We start from the raw sequence: 17,156 nt of genomic DNA, 5'->3' as shown, positions 1-17,156 counted from the left end.
GGAAGCACAGGCAACCTGTGTTTGGGTTGTAACTCAAGACTTTGGTTGTAAGTTAAAACTAAAATCCTGGTCATAATCCAAGTTCATATGCCATGCTATAACTTGAGGGTCTACAGTACTTCCTAGGCAAACACTGTCCCACTTTCCTATACCCTAGCCCTTTTGAAAGTTTTAGACAGGATGTTACTACGCTGCATATTGTGCCTAAGCTATGAAACTTCTACCTCAGCCTTCTGAATCGCTGGGATTATAAGCCTGCATCACCTTGACTACAAAAAACATCTTTTCTTAATAGAAGGCTGAAGATCAAGGAATAAAATTCAAATGTATTTTTTCCTGTTGATGGAGAAAGGTAGTAGCAGAAGCCATTTGCTGATTGAATGGTGAGAAGGGGAGGTTTTTAAGATTCTTTTGCACAGGTATGGAAGTCATCACGCCTCTTCACATATTTTCAGTTTGTTTTTGGGTGGAACAGTTACCATACTCTGTGCACGGGTTTGTGAACCTGTGAGGTTAGAGGGTCATCATGGTGTCAGTGGTGATGGAAGCTGCTGTGCTGGCTGTAAAACAGGAACATGAGACCTCTATCCCTTGTCATACCAAGATACCACCAACCAAATCAGACTTGTGTATTCGTATTATCTGGACTGGTGTATTTTAAGAATTCCTTTTTTGAGGGATGAGAGAAAACAAGTAATTAGGACTTGAACCTAAGGCCTAGTTCAAATGCTTCATCACTGAGTTACATCTCCAGCCCAGTAGAAATTTTGGGTGGGGGGGTACTGGGGATTGAACTCATGACTTTGCGCTTGCCAGGCAGATGTTTCTACTGTTGCGCTAAACCCTCAGGGCCCAGTAGAAATTTTTAATCATCTTTTCATAAGGACAGTTATCACTATATAGTGGAGGGTTTTTTTTTTCCTGGTTTTATAAATTTTGATACTTTTAAGAAGTCACCTTTGAAAGTGAAGCATTAAGAACCTACGGAAGAACTAAACTGCCTTTATTCTCCCATTTATAAGAAAAAAAATGTAATATCTCATACAGTAATTATTTCATTCCTTGGATCCAGGATAAACAAACTACAGCCCAAGGGTCAGTCTTCTTTCCTTTTTGTAAAGCAAGTTGTGTTTTCCATTGTGGCATTTCACGGTGGTCTGCTCTCACCCTGAAGAATGTACCTCTTCGGGCTGAGGATTTAGCTCACCGGCATAAGCGCCTACCTTGAAAGCAGGCAGTCGTGAGTTCGATCCCTGGTACCAATAAAAATGAAAAAGCCAAAAAAAAAAAGAATGTATCTCTTTTCCTACTTTTAATTAGCCTGAACTCACTCTGCAGAAGTGTTTCTTTTTCTACCTTCAGTAAATGTCAGACCTCACTTTTTTTAAAAAAAAAAAAAGTTGTATTCATTGCAGCCATGCTTGTTGTGTGCATCTGCCTTCTAGCGACAATGTTGGAGCTGAGTAGTTGTGAGACACTTTATGACTTGGAGTATTTATCATTTCATTCTTTTCAGAAAATTTTTGCTTATGCTGGCCTTAGATCTTGGCTTTTAATTTTCAATTGTGGAATACTTTGTTCAAAATTTTATATGGACTACTATTTTAAAAATGCAGAATACTTAATGATGTGAGGTTAGGGAATAGGTTGGTTGAATGAACCCTGTCTGCTTACCTGCCTCCCTTTTGTTTCCCACCCTCCATTCTCTAGCAGCTGTTTCTTGAGGGGCATTTGAGGAACCCGGGGTTTTAAGGAATACAATTTGACAATGACTGCCTTACAGCAACTCTTTGAGGTAGTAAGTCTGATATTATTTTCTACATTAGGTATTGAGAGACTCAGCTCATAGAAGTGACTTAGTAGTTACTCAAGGTTTAATAAGCAGCCAGAACAGAAAGCAAATCCAGGGGTAATTGATTGCAAAATAAATGGTCATGGTTGTTTAATATTGTTCTAATTGTGTGTTAGTTGTTGTAGGATGATTTAGTGATGATTGACTTTTTTGTCTCCTACTTTTCTTGTTCTGTACAGGTTTTTGTAAAGCAAGTTTTCTTCCTTTGCTGGAATTTGCCTATACTTCTGTACTGAGTTTTGACTTCTGTAGCATGGCTGACGTAGCCATCTTAGCTCGTCATCTTTTTATGTCAGAAGTTTTAGAAATTTGTGAAAGTGTACATAAACTAATGGAAGAGAAACAGCTTACAGTGTATAAGAAGGGTGAGGTACAAACAGTTGCATCTACCCAAGACTTACCAGAACATCCTGGAGGTACAGCCCCTCCTGCAGCCAGTAGTGAGGGAACCACAACAACTTTGTCTAATGAACTTGGAGACTGTGAAATTGTGCTCCTGGTAAATGGAGACTTGCCAGAAACCGAACAGAATGAAGAGTTAGGACAACAGCCTGAGCCCCAGGTCTCTTCAGAGCCAGAAGCTCCTCTGTCATCTGTAGAATGTATAAATAATTCTCATCCAGAAATAGAGTCTGTTGATTTAATAACAAAAAACAACCAGCCAGAGCCGGAAACTTCAAATGTTGAAGAAGATGCCACAGGTTCTAATAGTAATCCTAAACTTTCAAAAGATACTATAATCATTAGCTCTCAAGAGAATAGTGACATGGAAAATGATGCATCAACTGAAGATGTATGTATTGAAGATACCTCAGAACATAGGGAGAACCTTAGCGAACCTTTAAAAGATCAGGAAAATCTAGTTGCACCAATAGCAAAGACAGACTCAAACCTTGATGATACTTACAGAAGTAGGCTTCGTCAGCGGTCTGTCAATGAAGGGGGATATATCCGACTACACAAGGGGATGGAGAAAAAGCTACAGAAACGGAAAACCATTCCCAAGTCAGCAGTTCAACAGGTATGATGTAAAAAAACTGTCTTGTAGTTTTGGGAGCATTCTAGGAATGAGTTCAATGTCTGTGATAAAAATTAATTGGGAAGGAAAGTGGGTACAGGAAGTAACAGTGTTTTAAATATCAAAATTAATAGTGCAAATTTGAAATACCTATATTAGAAATTTATAAAATGACTTACGACTTTAAAAACCAAAATGAATGCTTTAGTTGTTTTTTCTTTTGTTTTGTTTCTTTTTGTTTGTTTTTTATTTCTTGACTAGGTGGCCCAGAAATTAGTTCAAAGAGGGAAAAAGTTGAAACAGCCAAAAAGGGATGCAAAGGAGAACACTGAAGAAGCATCCCATAAATGTGGGGAATGTGGAATGGTCTTTCAGAGACGATACGCCTTTATAATGCACACACTGAAACATGAGCGAGCTAGAGATTACAAATGTCCAGTAAGTACCTAAAGTATTTAGTACCTAAATTCATGAAGTAAATCTATTCAGTTTACTACTGGTATTCTCTGTCTGTCTCCCTTATAAAGAATTGTTATCTGATTTGTACATGTCATACTTGCTCCTACCCCCAATAGTGTTTTATGCTTATTTTCTCTTGATTATCCTAGTGAGAGAATAGTGAAAAGATTGTTTTAAAAATATAAATGCAAGGGGCTGGGGATTTAGCTCAGCGGCATAAGCGCCTGCCTTGCAAGCAGGCAGTTGTGAGTTCGATTCCTGGTACCGATAAAAAGGAAAAAGAAAAAAAAAAAAAAAAAGGCATAAAAGGGCAGAGAGTGCAGATAAAGAAACCTTGACAACTAGATTCTGAACGCTAATAAGTAAGTGGAGGAAGTGATTCAGCAAATTTGAAATGGCTCATTTCCAAGGTAAAGAATCAATTCTAGTTGTACTGCAGAACCACCAATAGGCTTTGGAATTGGTGGTACTAGCTATTTTGGAAGTAAAAGCAATTGAATCACCATTTCTTGGCCTAACATCCTTGTTTTCTGAAGAAAAGATAAAACCACACTTTTTCTGGGGAGCACCATGTATAGTGAAGGTAGGTGTAATAAATCCGAAACAGGAAAAGTGAAAGTGTCCATACTGAATATTGAAATCTTTCAACTTCTCTTTCCTTAGTCAAGTCCCTGGATGTTAGCACCCAGACTTTTAACCCTAAGACAAAAAGATTTCTCAGACAACAGATACAAGCATCTTAATCCTGACAGAATTACAGATACTGCTTATTAAAGGCTATGGATGAGAATCTCCACCCCTACTTTCAATTAAGAAATATGGATACTTTTTTGTTTTAAGAGATGGTAGGCCTTTATGTAATCCAGTCTGGCCCAAACTGCCTGGGCTTGAGCAGTTCCCTCAACCTCTCAGGGAGCTGGTACTACAGGTGTCTTGTGTAGTTCCCGATTTTCACTTAGTTTTTTGTTGTTTGGTACTGAGGTTGAATTCAGATTCTTACATATCAGGGATCACCAGACATGTGATTTCAAGAGAAAAGCAGCTTCAGGAATCTAAGACTGTAAGAAAAATACTCATGAAGTATGATTTATATAAAAGATAAATGGAAAAAACTCATGAATACAGTAAGCAGATACAGTTGCACCTCAGTCTGCAGACTTCATATTCATAGGTTAGCCAGTTGCATATTGAAATTATTTGCAAAAATTTGTTAAATATGTACAGGGATTTTTTTGGTCATGATTCTCTAACCAGTATAGCATGATAGTTTACCCAGCATTTAACTTTTAAGTATTACAAATAATCTAGAGCTGGTATATGGGAGAATGGGGACAGGCTATATGCAAATACAGTGCCATTTTAATATAAGACTTTATAAAATTCTGATTTCTTCAGACAGTCCTGAAACCAGACTTGCACTGATTAGGGACAAGATCCTATATTTTTAAGAAGGACACAGTCAGAGAGCAAAAGGGTCTTCTGATTTGGTTTTGGTCTTTTGAGACAGGGTGTCCCTGAGTAGCTCAAGATGATCTCAAACTCAGAATTCTTCCTCTGCCTCCTGAATGCTGGAGTTAACAGATGTGCACCACCATGTCTGGTTCAGAAGAGCTTTTTAGTAAAAAAATACAGATATTTTTCATTTATGGTGGGTTTGCTATGATGTAATCCCATCATAAATTGAAGACAGTCTGTAGTAATCATAATAGGATAAAATATGAGAGTGCAAAAATCTGGAACATTAGACTATAACAAAGTAGTATTTCCGAACACAGAACATAGAGGGAAGAAAATCATTGATATGATAATCAGAAACATCAGAACCTAAGGAGAGGTATTTTCATGTTAAAAGGGTACATTGCTCAGAAAAGTGGATGAAAATAAACCTATGTCAAACTACATTATGAAATTTGAGAATCAGGGGAAGAAGAATATCTTACAAATTCCCAGAGGAAAAAAATGGTCAGTCTCACTCAAAGGATATGGATCAGATTGGCTTCAGGCTTTTCCACAGCAACAATGGAATCTGTAAGACAAAGGTACAATATCTTTTAAATTCTAAAGAGAAATGATTTCTAAGTTGAAAATACAGCCGAACTACTAGTTACTATTATTATTACTATTATTTGTGGGGTTTTTTTGAGACAGGGTCTCACTATTTTGTTTAGGCTAGTCTTGAACTTACTATGTAACCCAGACCCTCCAGCAGTCTTGCCTCAGGTTACAGGCATGCATCACAATGCCCTGCTTCTATCAGTTACTTGAAATAGTAGAATAAGAACATATTCAGACATGCAAGACCTTAAAAGTTTAACTTCCCAAACTTTTTTTTTTTCAAGAAGCTATTGATAGGATACTAAAATGATCAGGACATGGAAAATGGAGACATGGGCTTACTTCAACAAAGAATCTAAGGAATTCATCAAGTCAGGGGAATCTCAAGATGAAACTATGTACCAAACATGGTGAACAGTTAGAATAGCTTACGATAGGATGTCATGCCTTGGCAGACATTTCCAAAGACAATGATGGAGTTGTTTGTGATATGTGTGTTCAGAGTTGAACCCAGGGCCTTCACCCTGAGCTACGCTTTTTTTTTTTTTTTTTGAGATAGAGCCTCACTAAATTGCCCAAACTGGGCTCAAAACTTGAGATTTTTCTACCTCAGCCTGCCAGGATGCTGGGATTACATGTATGCGCCATTATCCCTAGTTAATGGTATTTTAAATCTCTCAGAATTAGAGGAGGAGTTTAGTAATGAATTAGTGGTAAATAAGGTAAAGTAAAAGCGAGAAAGGAAAAAGGATCATAATGTACCATGTAGTACCCAGCTTTTATAACATTTGTAGCCTAATACAAACACTAAAATTGGTCTTACATCGATGGGATGTAGTTTTTCTAAGGTAATATAACTATATTAAAGTAGACCATTGGGAATCATTTACTTATGTGTGGGAAATGCAGGAATGAAGAAAAGAATTTTCATTATGAATATTATTTAAAGAATTACAAAAATAATTTGGGCATGGTTACACATGCCGTTATCCCAGCACTCAAGTGGCCGAGGCAGAAGGATCACCAAGAGTTCAAGGCCAGCCTGGGCTACACAGTTCAAGGCTACTCTGAACTACAAAACAAGAGCTTTCTCCAAAAACAAAACAAAACAAACAAAAAAAGGTAAAAGAAGAGTTACAAAATAGTAGGGAAAATTAATTTTAGAAGCCTTCCCAGTTCACTGGGAAGTGATTTGGTGGAGACTGTGTATCAGGAAACCCTGTTTTATTTATTTTGTTTAAAAAAAAAAAAACAGGCTGGGATTTAGCTTAATGGCATAAGCGCCTGCCTTGCAAGCGCGTGGTTGTGAGTTCGATCCCTGGTATCGATAAAAAAAAAGAAAACATAAATAAGTACTGTAGATGATAAGCATATGTAACTTTGACTTTTACTGAAGATTGAACTTAATGACCTCACACTTGCCAGGTAGGAACTTATGCTGAGCTAAATTCCCAAGCCCCATAACTTTGACGTTTACAGAAAAGCTTTTGTGAATCTCCAGACTATGGGACAAAATCCAGGAGCCATCACAGTCTTAACCTTTCTACTTTATTCCATTCTGTATATCTATTCCATATGAAACTACTATATTAGTAGTGATAATAAGCTGTATTTAACAGTTCTAGCCCTTTAAAACCCAATTCAAGACCAGTCTTTTTGTCTTGCTCTGATTACTCCTAAGAACTTAGCCTTTTCCTCACCAGACATAGTGGTGCATGCCTGTAATCCCAAGACTCAGGAGGCTTGGGCAGGAGAAATGCCATCAGTTTGAAGCCAACCTAAACTACATAGTGAGGCCCTGCCTCAAAAACCAAAAAAGAAAAAAAAAAGGTCACCTAATTCTACGTATAAAAGCTGTGCTTTAGTTTTTATGTGTACACTTATGTATGTGTTATTTGAGACAGGGTCTTACTGTATTGCCCCGGCTCGCCATGAACTTGCTAGTCTTCCTGCCTCAGTCTCCTGAGCAGCTAGAATTATAGACATGTGTCACTAGCCAACTTCTGGTTAAATTTTAACCAAAGAGGGTTCTGAGGATTACCCCTCTCGTCTCTGTAGTGTGGCACTTTAGCATACTATACTGTCTTTTGCACATTCTATATTTATTGGATTTTTTTTTACAGTTATAATAGAAATGGAAAGTTCAAATGAGTCAATTCACTTAGCATTTTATAGTACAAATATATTTAGATAGAATTTTGTTTACTGTTCTTTTAGTTGTGTAAGAAACAGTTTCAGTATAGTGCTTCACTGCGGGCACACCTGATTCGACATACCAGAAAAGATGCACCCTCTTCATCCTCGGCCAATTCCACATCCAATGAAGCATCGGGAACCTCATCGGAGAAGGGCAGAACCAAACGAGAATTTATTTGTTCCATATGTGGAAGGACATTGCCTAAGTTATATTCCCTCCGAATACATATGTTGAAGCACACAGGTGTAAAGCCACATGCATGCCAGGTAAAGCCGTAACATTTATTTTGTTATATAAAGAAGATTGTAACCTAACTATAGTGATGAAATGTGTTGAAGTAAATTCTGGAGTCGCCCTCACTTATCTAAAATGTCAGGAAAATTTGTCTTCAATTTGTTGCCTACATTAAGGATGATTCCCTATCATATTTAATTTTTTCTCTGAAGTTGTAATTGAACAAGAATCTACTTAAAAGATAATTTTGTTGGTCAGGAAAAGTGCTGCTTAAGCTTTGTTTTCTTTGTTGCTGAGGTTTGAGGGTAACAAAACACTAAAATATGATTCTTAGATAAAGAACCATGTGATTACCCAGTTTTGGGCTGTTTGGAGCATTGAAAAGTTGTAGTAGCACCTATATCCTTACACCATGACCTATTTTTTACTCTTAAGCAATTTTGTAACCAATGAGATTTTTAATATTTCTCTTCTTTGTATTCAATGAGAATGGAATGTATTGTGAGAGAATGGAATGAATGGTCATGTACTTTCCACTCAACTTTTTTCCTTTTCCTTTTTTTTTTTGCTGTTGTCTTTTTGAGACTGGGTTTTGCTACATTTCAGGCTAGCCTTGAACTCACTTTGTAGCCTAGGCCAGCCTTAAACTCATAGAGATCCTCCTGCTTCAGCCTCCCAAGTGCTGGAATTACAGGTGTGCACCATTACACCTGGCCTCTCACCCAGCTTTAGTAATTTTCAGCATGTGGTAAAGTCTGTTTGATTCATACCGTCACTCATTGCTCTTTTTCCCACTGCCTCAATTATTTTGAAGCCAAATCCTAATAATCTTTGTATTCATACATTTAATTACCAAGTGTAAATTGGCCTATCATATTCTATTCCAGCACTGCTCAAAATGTAAAGTATAGAAATAGAAATTGAAAGTATAGAAATAGAGTAAGCATATAAAAACTCTTACTGTTATTTGACATTGTTTCAGCACTCTATTGTGTTTTTTTTTTTTTTTTTCTTTTCCCTTTATTTATTTATTTATTTTTTGTCTTTTTGTTGTTTTTATCGGTACCAGGGATCAAACTCACGACTGCCTGCTTGCAAGGCAGGCGCTTATGCCGCTGAGCTAAATCCCCAGCCCCTCTCTATTGTGTTTTTAACATACATGTGTCCCCAGTTGATTGGGGAAAGACCAAAAAAAACTATTTTATTTGTTATGGCAGGGAATAAGGGTATTCTATATCTCTATAATATAAGATACAGTGTTTACTAGTCTCAAAAGACTACTACAGAGGTTTTTTTCTATATTGTTTTGAGCTCCAGTGGTCACATGGATTTACAAATAATAGTGATGGTATTTGTAAAGTACTGAATTGGAAAAAGGGTCTTCTAACTAACATCCTTGGTGTTAGTGATTTCAACTTTCACTCCATCATTTTGCACATAATTTTAATGAAGCAAATTAAAATTTAAAGATTTGTTTAAAATAATACATATTAATTTTGTTATTCTTCAGAAACAGCTTCTATCTCCCTATTTGTTTTTTTTTGTTTGTTTGTTTTTGAGACAGAGTCTCACTTTGTAACCCAGGCTAGCCATGAACTCTGTCTCAAGTGGGGAGTGATCGGTCTGTCTCAGCCTCTTGAGCTGAGATGTACACTATCACATCTGCAAAGTGCCTGGCTTCTTTGGCTTCTTTTTGGTTTACTGACAACACTTTTCTTATGTTGCAGGTCTGTGGAAAGACTTTTATCTATAAACATGGTCTAAAATTACATCAGAGCCTCCATCAATCACAAAAGCAGTTCCAGTGTGAACTGTGTGTTAAGTCATTTGTTACCAAACGCAGCCTTCAAGAACATATGAGTATTCATACAGGTAATGGTATATTAATGTAGTTAAATTTTATGTGTTTGACTTTATTATTCAGTATGCTATAATCTTACCAGAAGTTGTATTGATGTACTGATAGTTATATGTGTGGAGTTTTTCTAAACTAATGAGACAATAGAGAGAAAAGATTTTCTTAAATACAGAGTGTTTTGTTTTGTTTAAATTCCTTTTACTTTTTGAGATAGGGTCTTGCTATAGAGCCCAGGCTGGCCTTGAATACCTGGTGATCTGCCTCAGCCTGCTTGGTGTGGGATTACAGGGATGCACCACCCTACCCAGTTTAAATCTAGTTTTAGAACTCTTTATTTTTATAAAAATGTTGATTGTTTCTATCTGTATGGAAAAGTATGTACCAAGTGCCAAATCATTAGATCCTAAAGAAAAGTTCCAGCATGGTGGTACACCTCTGTGATCTCAGCATTTGGGCAGCTGCTTGGTATTTACAGGAGGATCACTTCAAGTTTGAGGCCAGCCTGAACTGCATAGAGAGATGCTGTCTCAAGGGAAAAAAAAATCCGTGCTGAGCACGATACAAGGCTGTAGTCCCAGCTACCTACAGGTCTGAGGTGGTGGGAGAATCACAAAATATGAGGCCATCCCAGACAATTTAGTGAGCCCTGTTCCAAAAGTATAAAGTTCTGGGAAGAAAGGAAGGGAAAGGAGGAGGGTGGGTGGTTTTAAGAAGTTTAATGTTAAGCAGATGGAAACTGGAGACATTAACATGGTGGTTGGTCCAGATCTTTACTGAACTTTTCAGTCCCCCATGCTTTAGAGAAAGTATTTTTAACTGGGTGTGGTGGCTCCTGTAGTCCCAGCACTTGGCAGGAGGATTGCCAGCCTGGACTACATATTGTATTAAAGAGCAGCCTGGTCTGTGTAGCAAGGCCCTGTTATAAATATAAATGAATGAATGAACTGCCCAGGAAGAAGCTGAAAAAAAAAAAAAAAAAAAAAATGAAAGCATGTGGCATGCCTGGTGAAGGGGGCAGATGCTTGTTATAGAGCCAGTTCTCACTTATGGCACTGGTAGAGTTCAGAGATTCTGTAAGGGCATTGCATTCTTGAAGTAGGAGTCTTTGCCTGTGCAGTCACCACTTGTAACAAGGGGTCAGTCAGCCATGAACTTCATGTACAATGTTACTCTTATAAAATGACATCATTGCCTGGGAATATTGTAGCCATCTTTGTGTCTCTACACTCCAAGATGTTTGTATCACAAAGGGATCACCAGGGACACATTTCTCAGAATTTATCCTTTTCATTTGGCAGTAAATCACTGTGGTTGTACTTACAAAAGGAAATAGAGTTTGGCAGGGTTTGTTGTTATTCTTACAAAGAGTCTTGCTAAATGTTACAGCTTGCAAGTCCTCTGATAAAATAACAGTTTGTGAAACTGAGCATGATGTCCTACATACACCTGGAATCCCAGCATGCAGATCCGGAGACTGGAGGATCTTCAGTGTGAGGCCAACCTGGGCATTTTAGCAAGACACATTTCAAACAAAAAAAAAAAAAAAGAAATTCTGGAACATAACAAAGGATTCTGTTGGAAGCTGATCTGATTGCTACATTTGTAACATACTTTTTATTTTTTACAGGCGAGTCAAAGTACTTTTGCTCTGTTTGCGGAAAGTCTTTTCACAGGGGTTCTGGACTCAGCAAACACTTAAAGAAACACCAGCCAAAGCCGGAGGTTCGAGGCTATCACTGTACTCAGTAAGCGCTTAATATGCAAACCATTCAATTCATTTAATTATCTTACTTGGTTTATTCATAAGAAAATACTCAAAGATAATACTAAACTGTAATTTCAGTCTACTCTTGATTTTAAGTAGTCTTTTACAGTTTTATCAAAATACGCATCATATACAAATAACTCAAAGAGATTTTCTGTACTGTCCAGGCATGGGGGCTATAGGAAAGAAAGATGCACAGACAGCTAGAGTTCTTTGTAGGCATTTCCTCTTGACTTTTTGGCTTTGGTAGTGTTGCTGAGTATTATACTTGGTTCTAGACAAGCACTCTGTCACTTACCTGCATCCTCAGCCCAAGTTTCTCTGTAGAGCTGGTACTGTTAATTTCTCCCAACAGAATTAATCATGGTAGGGTATATAATTCAGAGGTCTTTAGTACATTCCCAAACATCACCAATTCCAAAATTCTTCCAACATTCAGCTGAACAGTTTGCAATTCTGCCTTAGCCTTCATTTCCTGTTTGTGCAGATTCAGATCTACAGAACTTAAGAGCTCTTTTCAGATAATCAGAATCTAAATATTTTCACAGACACCCCATCCACAATCCTCCCTTGTCATAGGAAAGTTAGGATAAATAAAAGCAAAGAGTGGCTGCTTCAGAGAGCTGCTGGATAAGTCAAAACCACACAGTTCTCTAAACGGTATTTCCTTTGGTAAAGGAACCCTTTTTGGGAGTGCAGACCTTTGTCTTTCAGGCTGCGGCTGAATTATAGAGATTCAGTAGTTGGTTATCTTGATTAAACACTTGTATGGTAGCTGTAAACTTCTTTTCCCAGATAAGGTTCCACTGTGGAGTCCTGGCTAGCCTAAACTCACAGCCATCTTCCTGCCTAAGCTGCCTGATGCTGGGTTTATAGGCGTCTCCCCGCCGGTCACTGTAAACCAGTGATGGTGAACCTTACAGAACTTCCAATGATACAAACAGCCCTCTGTGGCATGCATGTTCTAGGTTCATCACCACTGCTCTAAACTTTTAATTAGTTTCTAGAGTTTTCAAAAAGTGATAGTTTTGTTAGTTTATCTACAACTTTTGTGGAGATGCAAGTTTTTGGCATTTCCTACTGTGTTATATTTGCTAATTTCATTCTGATTATGTTTGTTTGAGTACTCCGGATTGAACCTGGGATCTTCTACTGAAGTATATCCCCAGCTTCCCCACTACAACTATCTTTTTACTTTTGAGGCAGGCCTCAAATTTGTGATTATCCTGCCTTTGACTCCCAGAATGCTAGGATTTAGAGACACGCACCACCACATAATTTCTCTTATTTTAAAACAAAGGTAGCTTACTGACAATATATTTTTCATTATAAGTGAAAGAAAACCCAACCACAGCTGGCTTGAATAAAAGACTCAATAAAGTCTATAGATATCTGAGTGATATAACGTAAACTGGATTCAGATTGATTACTCCTTGATTTCTTTGGCTCCTTGTGGATAAGCCAGTGGCAGTCTCACATTCTCTCAACTTCCAGATTGTCTGGCTTTTTTTCTGGTAGTTCCTTAGGTTTACTCTAATTAGATCAAGCTAAGTCATGAATGGCCCTGAGTAATCATCATGGCTAAGGGAATGTTATATTCTGATTGACTTAGTTTTGAATCCCTGCCTAATTCTTAAGGTCAGGTGAAGCCTGCCTTCTGCACATGGACACAGTGAACAGGATGTAAAAGCAGAGGGCAAAAGAGAGATGGACAGTTTATTATTTGTCTCATACCTTTGGGAACGTTTCATGATTTTTTTCTCAAGTATATCTATGCTCTAGAGATTAAGACCTAAAAACTCTGCATTCTTGATGCCAGATTGGAAAATTAGGAGATCCTTTTTTTTTTTTTTTTTTAATTTTTTTTTTTTTTTTTTTTGTCTTTTTCGTTTTTATCAGTGCCAGGGATCGAACTCACGACTGCCTGCTTGCAAGGCAGGCGCTCATGCCGCTGAGCTAAATCCCCAGCCCCAGGAGATCCTTTTTAAATTCGCAGTCATTTTATGGAGTTCTAGGAAACCTAAGAATGTACAGAACATTGGAAACTTGTAAAGGATTAAGATAATCCAGTTGGGTAATTAAACTTTATTACAGATGTGAAAAAAGCTTTTTTGAAGCAAGAGATCTTCGCCAGCACATGAACAAACATCTTGGTGTGAAGCCATTCCAGTGCCAATTTTGTGATAAGTGCTATAGTTGGAAGAAAGACTGGTATTCCCATGTGAAGTCTCATTCTGTCACTGAGCCTTATAGGTGGGTAAATTAGAGAAGAATCTGAACCTAACTGAGAAATGCAGGTACATGATTGTTTCTTATGGCTTCTAGTGCCTTGGAAAGAATAACTGAAGTCCTTTCCCCTATTTTAGGTGTAATGTATGTGGCAAAGAATTTTATGAAAAAGCTTTGTTCAGGAGGCATGTAAAGAAAGCCACACATGGGAAGAAAGGAAGAGCAAAGCAAAACCTGGAGCGAGTGTGTGAACAGTGTGGAAGGAAATTCACTCAACTGAGAGAGTATAGGAGACATATGAACAACCACGAGGGTAGGTATTTTGTATTATATGTATCTAAAAAGAGTAATAGCTAGTCAGGTAGTCGTTATTTTCCTTGCTAGCTCTCTTGGAGATACCATATACTTTTTTGGGGAAAGATTAGTCCCCACTCTTGGAAGATTTATTTAAGTTACAGAGGTGATCCCAAACCTGAGAAGGTAACTGTTGGAAGGCTCTGTTTCCTTATCTTTATTATAGAATTGCTGTGAAGGAATAAATGAGATTATGCATAGAAGCATTTGTCTGTCACTAAATTCTACCCATGAGAAGACACTTACAGAGATGACAGTAAAGATCTTGTCTGGTTTTTGGTCCTGGAGGATTGAACTTGGGCTTTGCTGCTGAGCTTTATGCCCAGCCCCTTTTTGTTTTTGAGACAGTCTTGCTTAGGTGCCTGCATACAACTGAACTTGGAGGCGTCTGGGCTCCACCTCCCTGGGTGCTGTGACAGGGTGTGCCAGTCTGGGTTACAGTCTTTTCTTGTCTGTTCTAAGGAAAACCATTAGATGCTAAATGCAAGATTACCATAATCAAGGTAAAAAGACTTAAGGGCTTAATCATTTGCCAAGTAGTTTTTTAGTATATTGTTGGTGCTTGCACCTCTCTCCACTTTTTTTATTAAATAGGAGTGAAGCCGTTTGAGTGCTTAACATGTGGAGTAGCTTGGGCTGATGCCCGGTCCCTAAAACGCCACGTTCGAACACATACTGGAGAACGGCCCTACGTCTGTCCTGTGTGCAGTCAGGCCTACATAGATGCTCGAACACTCCGTAAGCATATGACTAAATTCCATACGGACTATGTGCCTTGCAAAATTATGCTGGAGAAAGACACCCTCCAGTTTCATAACCAAGGAACTCAAGTGGAACATGCTGTTAGCATCTTAACCGCAGACATGCAGGAACAAGAAAGCAGCGGTCCTCAAGAACTTGAGACTGTGGTGGTCACAGGAGAAACGATGGAAGTTCTTGAAGCTGTTGCCGCTACTGAAGAGTGTCCTTCGGTCTCTACGCTTTCTGACCAAAGTATTATGCAAGTGGTTAATTATGTGTTGGCACAACAGCAAGGACAGAAGCTGTCTGAAGTTGCAGAAGCTATTCAGACTGTTGAAGTCGAAGTGGCACATATTTCAGAAGCAGAATGAATACAGTAATGATAAAAAGAAGAAAAATCTCGTGTAAGTTGAACTCACGGAACGTTTGTTTACAATTCCTTGTGACTATCTCCTTAGAGTTTCTATGTCAGGCTCTGGACTATCAGTGACTTTTGTAAACTGTGTAGACAATGAGTTCTGTAGGAAAATATGTTTACTGTAAAGAAATTAAAAACAAATCTATTTGAAGGGTAGTGGTTTATCATGGTATGCCTTTTATGAATTCATGTTTATAAATGGCTGTACTAAGTCTAAAGCTGTGTAGTTTCACTTTTGACATTATATATTTGAGTTTAAAAAGCTGTACCCGTTGAATGCTTTTCTTTTGTTTTATTCTCAAACTGTAGAGGTTCTGTGATTTCAGTTGCCCTGTTTATAAAAGTCTAATATAAACCACTTCAGTAGAATACATAGGTATATTATAGTTTGAATGCTTCAGTCCTGGTGATTCTTGACTATTTATTTTAACCCCTTCTGAGTCAGGGATTCTGTATTTTAAAGCACTTAATGAGTTAAATGTTGTAATCAAGTTTGCACAATAAATCTATATGGGAAATTCAAATGAATAGCTAATTTTTAATACCATTAAAATGCATGAAATGCCTATTAAAGCCTTACTGTACTATCTCTTCAAGGCGAGTAATTGACCATGAGAAAAGGAGCAGTTATGAAACATTGTTGGAAAATTAAAATCTTAATTTTTTTACAGGAAAATGAACAAGTTAGGTTTGGTGTGTTTTCAGTTCATATCATGTTTAATTTTGTTTAAAAACTACAGTTGAAAATAGGATAGCAGTATTGACATCTACAGCAGTCTTGTGGATACTATAAAATTATCAAGTAATTTCAGAATTTTGAAAATTCTTAAGTGTGGCCCTCATTATACTAAATGAATTATGGTCCAGCCAAATTTTTGAACATATTTTGAAGTTACCTAAAAACAAAATTACATTAATTCATGTGTTTGATTTTTAAGTTTGCACCTATTCAAGCTATCCAATTTTCTGATTTTCAAAATAACTATGGGGAGATGCCACATTTCTCTCTAGGAAACTACTACTTAAACTGTTAACTGTTAAGATTTTCTTTTTTCTTCCTTTTTTTCTTTTTTTTTTTTGTGGGTACCGGGAATCAAACTCAGGACCTTGTGCCTGCCAAGGTGCTGTGTCACTGAGCAATATCCCCGGCTATAATTGTTAAAATTAAGTTTTTAGCTATTAAAAGCTGTTATAGGATATAAAATTAAGATTTAAGGAGATCTTATGTAAGTCATTCCTGAAGCACAAGAAAAGAATGTGCCTTGATGTACATATATTAAGATGCTTATTCCTGTTTACTTTAAAAGTGGCTTTAATAAAGGATAAAGAATAAATGCAATAGCTGTGCATGCATTATACTTGCATACGTATAATATTTGCATTTGCAAATTTTCTCTTGTTTTGATAGCTATGTGGCTGACTTTCAATTTTAAGTGAACCAATATACAGCCCATAACTTTAAATGGCTGCTTGTTTATTGTATCTTTCAGTTAGTGAAAAAATATTACAACCTAAAATTGGAGATTGTCTTTATATGTTCCATTTTCACCATTGTTATTAGATTTAAATGTATAAGAACATTAATGTATGTCATAAATATGTAAATAAATGATGTTGAATCTTGTTTAAAAGCCTAACCTTTGGAGTTGAGCTTGTATTTTTAATTCATAAATCAGTGCATTTTGTGTTGTGGGTTTTTTTTTTTTTCAGACAGGGTCTCACTGTGTAGTTCACGCTGGCCTTGAACTCATTATGTAGTCTAGGCTGGGCCTGAAATCACAGCGATCATTTTGTACCTGCATCCTGTGTTCTAGGGTATATGGTGTTCGTTAATGTTAACATTAAAGAGTAATAAGGAGGCCAGGTGTGGCGGCGCAAGCCTGTAATCCCAGTACTCGGGAGGCTGAGGCAGGATGATCATTGCAAGTTTGAGACCTACTTGGGCTACAAAGTGAGCTCAAGACCAGCTTGAACTA

General features: G+C 37.4%; 1 protein-coding gene across 1 annotated transcript in view; it reads left to right on the top strand.

Annotated features, from left to right (window-relative positions):
* Zbtb11 (zinc finger and BTB domain containing 11) overlaps nucleotides 1–16,817 on the top strand; it is a 29,428-nt gene extending 12,611 nt beyond the window's left edge. Inside the window, exons 4-11 of the mRNA XM_063224884.1 lie at nucleotides 2,032–2,873; nucleotides 3,132–3,308; nucleotides 7,602–7,847; nucleotides 9,543–9,687; nucleotides 11,301–11,418; nucleotides 13,533–13,691; nucleotides 13,805–13,980; nucleotides 14,616–16,817. Of these exons, the coding sequence (XP_063080954.1) occupies nucleotides 2,032–2,873; nucleotides 3,132–3,308; nucleotides 7,602–7,847; nucleotides 9,543–9,687; nucleotides 11,301–11,418; nucleotides 13,533–13,691; nucleotides 13,805–13,980; nucleotides 14,616–15,133 (2,381 nt within the window). The 3' untranslated portion in view covers nucleotides 15,134–16,817. The remainder of the gene's footprint in view (nucleotides 1–2,031; nucleotides 2,874–3,131; nucleotides 3,309–7,601; nucleotides 7,848–9,542; nucleotides 9,688–11,300; nucleotides 11,419–13,532; nucleotides 13,692–13,804; nucleotides 13,981–14,615) is intronic.
* The last annotated feature ends 339 nt before the right edge of the window (nucleotides 16,818–17,156 follow it).

The sequence above is a fragment of the Cavia porcellus genome, unplaced genomic scaffold (genome assembly GCF_034190915.1).
Source record: "Cavia porcellus strain 051 isolate PalLab524CR breed Dunkin Hartley unplaced genomic scaffold, mCavPor4.1 scaffold_15, whole genome shotgun sequence".
Lineage (NCBI taxonomy): Eukaryota > Metazoa > Chordata > Mammalia > Rodentia > Caviidae > Cavia > Cavia porcellus.
This window is presented reverse-complemented; position numbering and strand designations above follow the sequence as displayed.